General features: G+C 50.7%; 1 protein-coding gene across 1 annotated transcript in view; it reads left to right on the forward strand.

Moving 5' to 3' along the window:
* Positions 1-5,966, forward strand: part of dysf (dysferlin, limb girdle muscular dystrophy 2B (autosomal recessive)) — a 73,019-nt gene extending 67,053 nt beyond the window's left edge. Inside the window, 6 exon segments of the mRNA XM_080023064.1 lie at positions 841-982; positions 1,302-1,401; positions 2,156-2,331; positions 2,915-3,024; positions 3,526-3,673; positions 3,803-5,966. Of these exon segments, the coding sequence (XP_079879190.1) occupies positions 841-982; positions 1,302-1,401; positions 2,156-2,331; positions 2,915-3,024; positions 3,526-3,673; positions 3,803-3,862 (736 nt within the window). The 3' untranslated portion in view covers positions 3,863-5,966.
* The last annotated feature ends 2,806 nt before the right edge of the window (positions 5,967-8,772 follow it).

The raw sequence follows: 8,772 nt of genomic DNA on the forward strand, positions 1-8,772 counted from the left end.
GTTTCGAATCCCTCCCCCTCTCTTCCTCCGTCTCTCTCCCCCGCCTCCCCCCCTCTCCACCCCCCTCTCTCCACCTCTCCCACCGCGGCCCACCCACATCCCTCCTCTCTCTCCATCCCTGCGTCCTTCTCTCTCCCTTTCTCTCGCTCCATTGCTCCCTCACAACTTCTCTCCCCCCCTCCCTCTCTCTCGCCCACCACCACCCATCCCAACTCCCCCCTCCCCCCGCTTTCTCTCCCCCGCCATCCCCCCTCTCCCCCTCTCTTGCTCTCTCTCTCCCCTCCTTCTCTCTCCACCCCTCCCTCTCCATCTCTCTCTCCCATATTCTCTCCATCTATCTCCCACCACGGCCCATCCCACCTCGTTCTCTCCCGACTTCCCCCCTCTCTCTCCATCCCGACATCCCTCTCTCCACCCTCTCTCCCCCCTCCCTCTCTATCAACACTCCCCCCTTCTCTTTCCATCCCTCTCTCTCCCCCCTCACATCTCTCTCCCCCACCGCCGCCCTCTCGAGCTCTCTCTCTCTCAACTTCTCTCACCCCCTTCCCTCTCTCGCCCACCACCACCCCTCTCCCCCTCCCTTTCTCTCTCTCTCTCCCTCTCCTTCCTCTTTATCGCTCCGTCCCAACTTCTCTCACCCCCCTCCCTCTCTTTCTCCCCCAACACCACCCCTCCCACCTTCCTCTCTCTCCCCTCCCTCTCTATCCCTCCCCCTCCCTTTCTTTGCTAAATTTTCTAATCCTCTCTCGCTCGCTCTCCCTCCCTCCCTCCCTCCCTAATTGTGTGTGTGTGTGTGTGTGTGTGTGTGTGTGTGTGTGTGTGTGTGTGTGTGTTTCCCAGGTGGCTGCACGGCCACCAGCAGAACAAGCAGAAGACGGACGTTCACTACCGCTCACTGGGGGGGGAGGGCAACTTCAACTACAGGTTCCTGTTCCCGTTCCACTACCTCCCTGCTGAGCAGCTCTGCTCCGTGGACCAGAAGGTGAGGGGTGGAGGGGGTGGAGGGAGGGAGGGGGGACGACAGGATGGAGGGAGGGATGGGGGAGGAGGGATGGAGGGAGGGAGATCGATCAACCTAGTTTGTGGCGTTTGTAATCGTAGTATGTTGCCGGACTTCAAAGTTGTAATCCGTGACATCATTTCAATTTGAACATCCCATATCTGATGGGGGAGGGACGGGTTGTCAGTGTTTTTTATCCATCCATTCATCCATCCATCCATCCATCCATCCATCCATCCATCCATCCCTACATCCCTCCTTCCCTCCATCCATCCATCCGTCTCTTTCTGTCCGTATCAAGGAGCATTTCTGGAGTTTGGACAAAACGGAGACCAAGATTCCTCCCAAACTCACCATCCAGATCTGGGACAACGACAAGTTCTCCTTTGACGACTACTTAGGTACACAGGGTGTCTGTGTGTGTGTGTGTGTGTGTGTATGTGTGTGTGTGTGTGTGTGTGTGTGTGTGTGTGTGTGTGTGTGTGTGTGTGTGTGTGTGTGTGTTCCGGCTTTGGGTTTTATGACAAATTACTGTAAAGGGCAAATATGAAACATTAGATTTCTTTCCACATCGAGCGTCTGGCCTCAAGCACTGTGTGTGTGTGTGTGTGTGTGTGTGTGTGTGTGTGTGTGTGTGTGTGTGTGATCAGTCGAAAAAAGAGAGACATTTTTCCAAAAATAATATTGCATATAGACTCACCGAAGGGAGTTTTTTAGTGATAACGACCGTCTGGCTGCACGTTTTCCTGCTTATTACACAGCTACCAACTAAAAGATACATTACTTACTACCATTAATACATTGAGACGCAATATTTACTTTAAATCAATTCATGACTGTCTAGTTTACAAGGTTCTACTGAGAACCTCAAGTAGTAACCTCAACAAACCTATTCACTGTTGTTAATGTTAATTGGATCAAGTTGCACATTGTAGCTCCTATGCAACGCCACCAGATGGCGCCACTAGCGTTAGAATTAGCATGTGGGCCGAGCGACGCGAGGGACGTGAATCCAGCCGGAGAGGTGGTCGTCCGTGGCGACGGTCACTTTCAACAGATCAGCGGCCGTTATTCATGCGTAGCCGACCGGCCGTTACCTCCCAATGAGAATGGGGTACGCAAGGTGCGCTGACCTGGCGATGCCGCCCCCTGCAGGCCACCTGGAGCTGGACCTGCACCGCATGCCGCGTCCCGCTAAGTCCCCGGAGAAGTGTCGTCTGGAGCTGCTGGACCAGTCGGAGCGCAGCACCGTGTCGCTGTTCCAGCAGAAGAGCATGAAGGGGTGGTGGCCCTGCATCAGCCAGGGGGAGGGAGGGGGGCGGAGCATCGCTGTGGGTGCACGCGCACACACACACACACACACACGCACACACACACACACACACACACACACACACACACACACACACACACACACACACACACACACACTAACATGCAGGACACTACATTACGAGGACAATAAATGTATCCTCTCAGCATCGTAGCATCTGTTACCATGGTAACGCGCCACTGCAACACTTCCTGTGCTGATATGATTATTATCGTTGTATAATCTTACATCACATTTCCTATATCTCTCTATCTCTCCCTCCCTCCCTCCCTCTCTTGCCCATTCCCTCTCTCTCTCACTCCCATTTCCCTCTTTCTCCCCCTCCCTCTACTCTCTTTCCCTCCCTCTCCCGCCTCTCCCCCCCTTTCCCTCCCTCCCTGTCTCTCCCTCTCGCTCCCCCCCTTTTTTTTTTAAATTCTTTAACTCTTTAACTTGGTTCTCTTTATCTCTCTGTTGTCGCTCTCTCCATCCTCCACTCTCTACATTTCCTTCCACCCTCCCTCCCTCTCCCTCTCGCTCTGTCTCCCTCCTCCTCCCTCCCTCCCTCCCTCCTCCCTCCCTCCCTCCCTCTCTCTCTCCAGGGGAAGGTGGAGATGTCTCTAGAGATTGTCTCTGAGCAGGAGCAGGACGAGCGTCCCGCAGGTTTAGGACGAGACGAACCAAACATGAACCCACACCTGGAGGAGCCTCAGTGAGACAAAACACACACACACACACACACACACACACACACACACACACACACACACACACACACACACACACACACACACACACACACACACACGCATGCACACACACACATACCCACACACACACATGCACACACAGACACACGCACACAAATGCTCACACACAGAAACACACACACACACACACACACACACACACACACACACACACATGATGTACAAAACAAATTAACCCCCCCTCACCTCCCCCCCGCCCTCACCTCCTACCCTCCTCCCCTCCACTCCTCTCCTGCTCTCCTCCCCTCCTCCCCTTCTCCCCTGCTCTCCTCCTCCTCCAACTCCTCACCTCCTCCCCTCCTCCCCTCCTCCCCTGCTCTCCTCCTCCTCCTCCCCTCCTCCCCTCCTCCCCTGCTCTCCTCCTCCTCCAACTCCTCCCCTCCTCCCCTGCTCTCCTCCTCCTCCTCCCCTCCTCCCCTGAACCTCCTCCTCCTCCTCTCCAGACGTCCAGAAACCTCCTTCCTCTGGTTCTCTTCCCCCTACAAGACGTTGAGGTTCATCCTGTGGAGGAGGTTCAAGTGGATCATCCTTCTCTCCGTCCTCCTCTTCTTCATCCTCCTCTTCGCCGGGGTCTTCCTCTACGCCTTCCCCGTAAGTCTGTGCTCGGATGGATGGATAAATGGATGGATGGATGATGGATAGAAAAGCCGAGAGAAAGAGAGGGAAAGGGGTTCAAGATTAACCTCTTCTCTACTTTTTCCTCCTCTCTCCGTCCTGCAGAACTACGCCGCCATGAGGCTCGTGGGACCGTTTGGACCGGCCCGGGGAAAGGACGCATGAGGACGAAGGGAGGGAGGGAGGGGTGGCGGAGGGAAGGATGGAACGGGGGATCAGTGAATGAAAAACATCAATTGAGCGAATAAATGAATTCAAGTCCGAACAGAAATCAGGAAGGAAAGCGGACGAAGAAAGAAAGAAGCAAAATCGATCTATCTATCGTTCTGTCATTCTGTCCATCTCTCTATCGCCAAAGCTCTACATCCAGTTCTCAGAATCCTCCGTTTATTCTCTTTCATTCCCCCCATACTTTCATCTGGCGGTCGGTTTCCACGGAAACCGCCGACCCAAGCTTCAGTCAAAGTTTTCAGCTTCGTCGATACTTTGCTGCAGCGTCCGCAGATTTTCGGTTAAAAAGAGGATTTTTAGTGGAATTCTATCTACTCGGTGATCTGGAAGGATCCTCCGGGTTTATGCAAATATAAAATATGTAAAACAGTGTGAAACAATATTATATAAAAGAGACTTATGTTAAGTTTGAGAGGCTCCCGGGAGTTTGCAGGTCAACGTTCACGTCAAACAACTTTTAATTAAAATCATCAAATCTGGTAAAAGTAAAATGACCTTCACTCCTCTTTCTTCCTTCCTCTCCCCTTTCAAAATGTATTTTGGCTTGAGAAAGATCATTTCACTAATTTTGTCACAAAAACACATTTTTGATTCGTTTGTTTACATAATTAATTCTAAAGTCTAAAGTCTAAAAATATGTAATTGTCAGAAATGATGGTATCGCCTTAATCAGGGTCATGTCATTTTTCGACGCTTCAACTCTTTCTCGTCCTTGTCCTTCTTTTTCTCCTCTTCCTCCTCCACCATATCCCCAGCCCATTTAGAGTGCGTGTGTGTGTGTGTGTGTGTGTGTGTGTGTGTGTGTGTGTGTGGTCAATCAGCGCACGCGATGGAGCTCTTGAGGGGGAAAAAAGGACTTTGGGCCGACGTTGACCATGACCCTGTACTGAACTACACGCACACACACGCACACACACACACACTCTTTCTTTAGGTCAGGGCAGGAAAGGTTCGAGCGCTTGATCTAATCCACCTGGATTCCACGGGATTTCCTGGATTACGTGTGTGTGTGTGTGTGTGTGTGTGTGTGTGTGTGTGTGCGTGGGTGCGTGGGTGCATGCGTGTGTGTGTGTGTGTGTGTGTTACAGCGCTTCAATGGCTCTTTTGAACCTGAAATAGTCCCTGTTGATTCGGGTGGCGTTTTGAGCGACGACAGACACCCTGTGAAAAGGGGGAAAGGATGAAAAAATAGTGTGAGGGTGAAAGATGGAGAGAAAGCACTCGACGGAGAGGGAGAGAGAGAGGGAGAAAGAGAGAGAGAGGGGGAACACCAGACTGACCGAATCGTTTTATATCTTCTAACCTTTCAGCCAAAGTAGTGCCTCAGACGCCCCTAAATGGGTCCGATCCGCAGCTGATCCAAGCCAGGTTTTTTGGGGAGAATTTCAACGTTCGTTAAAGTGGAACCGCATCAGATCGCCCGGTCCGAGCTGAGAACAAGACGTCAGTGTGTAACGTTTATATTTCCCTTCCGTCTGGGTTTAAGGGAGCGCGTTTTTTTTTTTTTTTCGTTTTTCTTTTTTTGGAGGAGGACAGGGCCTGGTTTCGTGCTTTACTCCGTATCGTATTGACTTAGAATGGACTTGGGTCCGGGATTTTTGGTCCTGCTCCGCTGACGTGTAAAATAAGTTTTGTATTTGACTCGCACTTGATAACACCGCACGCCCCCCCCCCCCACCCCCAAAAAAAAGTCTTGGTGTGGTCTGTTAGATCTCATCCATATGCATCTCCACGCTGTTCTCCTTTCCTTCTTTCTTTCTTCCTCAGGAAAAACAACGTTCGGTTGGCCGCTGCAAAATGATCGGAGGCCTGCCTTGCAGGCAAAATGGCCGACGTAGCAACACCGCGGTGCCGCATCTGTATTAAGGGTTTGCGTGTCGGAAAACCGTACTGACTTGAAAGGGAGGGGCCGACGGTCGAGCGTCCATCCCTTTACCGAGATAAGTTGAATTATGGGATGTTCATCTGTCCCTAGAGTCATGACCTTCACCTTCCAGTAGCTGTAAAAGTTTGCCTCAAAAGCCTTAAATCGCTGTTACGACCCAATCCTGCCGATGCCTAAGCGTTTCAACCCAATCTCCAGTGTCCAAAAAGTCACGCCAACTTACCCAATGATTGACCGATCGATCAGTTGATTGATTGATTGCTGTTGGATCGATCGTCCTGCCTAGCACCGCTGCCGCTGCCGTGGACACCTTTATCCTTTGTGTTTATTTTCTTTTATGAGCTGTTGTTTAAAAAGGAGCTTAAAGACGGTGTTTGTCCTGCGTGGGAGGTCTTCGGGGGGCTCTTCCACCCGGGATCCGTACGGGTTCTGGTCGCAGGTTGGCTTGCATGCCATCGCGTCGGGTCCCCGTGGGTTGGCCCCCGATCGATGCTCATTCCATCGGGTGACAAGGGGAGGATGACTGGAGGATGATTTTAAATGACGGGATCCAGAAAATTTCCCTGGGTCTCTCTCCCGTCCCCGGACGTTGATCGGGTCGGTTCTGCAATATTTGAGGGGTGGAGGGAATAAAGGGGGGATTGGGGGGGGGGGCTTGATATTTTTTTGGGAGGAGAAAATGGTTGGCTCCAATGGTTCCAGTGACTCCAGTAGTTCCAATGGTTCTAATGGCTCCAATGGTTCCAATGATTCCAATCAGATCTAAGGACGAATTTCCCCGGGTCGAATAGGGTTGGGGTCCAGGTTTTGGGAACCCCCTGAAGACCTCAGATGCACCATTCTGATTTTTCGAGCTCTCCAGTATTGTGAGTGATGTTTTGCTGATCATTTTGTTCATTTGATGATCAATACTTCCTGCACTGTGATGGATTTGTGTTTCCAATAAAGACCTCACTGTTATGCCACTGCTGTTTGTGTGTTGGTGTGTGTGTGTGTGTGTGTGCCTGTGTCTGTGCGCGCATGTGCGCACGTGTGTGTGTGTGTGTGTGTGTGTGTGCGTCCTCGGTTCAGTTTCTCAGGTGACTTTAGCTGCCGAGGAACCCTTGAGCAACACGGTCCTCTTCCTTGGGTCTCCTTTAAAAGGGTTTACAATCAAATGTAGTTGAAATCCTTGTTCATTTGACACGGTGGATTGAGAATGGTGTGTGTGTGTGTGTGTGTGTGTGTGTGTGTGTGTGTGTGTGTGTGTGTGTGTGTGGGTGTGTGACAGTGAGAAAAAGCACATGCTTGAAAAATGCATTACATCAAACATGCATTTTTATATGCATGAGTCTGTGTGTGTGTGTGTGTGTGTGTGCGTGTGTGTGTGTGTGTGTGTGTGGGTGTGTGTGTGTGTGTGTGTGTGGGTGCGTGCGTGCGTGCGTGCGTGCGTGCGTGGAGCAGCTTGTACACCCGGCGGGGTCAAAGGTCACCGTGTTATCCAGACGTGATGGAAAACGACCTGAGGGCAAACTGGCAGCCTGTTCACACACACACACACACACACACACACACACACACACACACACAGACACACATCAAACGCTGTCAGCCAGTAAACCTCAGTAGCCTGGACTGTACCTGTGAATCTGTTTCACGCTGCCAAGGTTCAGCGCTGATATCACTTTACTCACACAGATGTTCCAGCACTTCACACGCGTGTTAGCGGATAACTAGACATGTGCTATCAGTTTACACACACACACGGGCTCACAGGTGTGTGTGATATCACCTTACAAAGATTCCGATATCGTCTGTCTGTCAGCGACTGCATGAAGGGTTTCACATTTGAATTTAGTGTCAAAACCGACTGGACAAAGAGCTTTATGTTCCTCAGTGGTCGAGCGAACTGGTCAGCGCCACTGCCTCACCCTACACACACTCCGACCTTACACACACTCCGACCCTACACACACTCCGACCCTCCTCCGAGAATTTTTGATTATTTTTCCTCTTACAGTAACAATAAAAGGCTGCCGGACAGTTACAATTGTACAGCAGCCCTGAATAAACATAATAATCATAATAATAATAATAATAATAATAATAATATTTGAAAAATTATCATTACATTGTTTTCACTCGTTATTTCAAGTTTCTAAATCGGTTTTCACTAATTTGCGTGATATTTAATGTACATCTGACGTTAGAAAATTACAATCTTTGGAAAGCACGCGTGATGTATTTGTTTTGTTTGGGGGTTTGTGTGCGTGTGTGTGTGTGCGTGTGTGTTTGTGTGTGTGTTTGTCCGTGTGAATGCATGTGTGTGTGTCTGCGTGGGTGCACTTTTTAGATCTCCCACATTGTTGTTTTATGGCGTATGCCGGTGAATACGTTTAGGCTTAAAAGTTCATGCACCCGTGTGTCTTTGCTGTCTTTTTCTTACACACACACACACACACACACACACACACACACACACACACACACAGACACACACACACACACACACACAGTGATAACCTCATTTTACACGCCATGTTCCTCTCATTAGCTGCTGTGTTAACTGTGTCAGGAATGCAGCTGAACAGCGCAGTGGAAAAAGCAGTATAATTTAACAAGACGCTAATCGCAGGATGGTTTGGGTGTGTCGTCACTCAGCTGCTGCACTGCATGCTGGGACGTCTGGGTCGGGTCGGACGGGTCGGACGTCCGGCCGCTTCACCTTTCCGGCACCTTCCGGTTTGATTCCGGCGGCCATTTTGGAGCATTTGGCGACCACCGTCTGTTGTTTTTTCATTCCTCACAAAAACAGAGACGGGACCCGAACACATCCCCGGTGTTGGAGACGTTACCGCAGCATTTGTTAGAACGACCAAGAGTCCTGGAAATACTCTCGGAACCAGGTTGTACAGTGAACGCAACAAAATTGAGTCTGAGCCACGCGTTCCAACGACAGGGTTTGCGGAGGAGGAAACCA

The sequence above is a fragment of the Zeus faber genome (genome assembly GCF_960531495.2).
Source record: "Zeus faber genome assembly, chromosome: 22".
NCBI classification, from domain to species: Eukaryota; Metazoa; Chordata; class Actinopteri; order Zeiformes; family Zeidae; genus Zeus; species Zeus faber.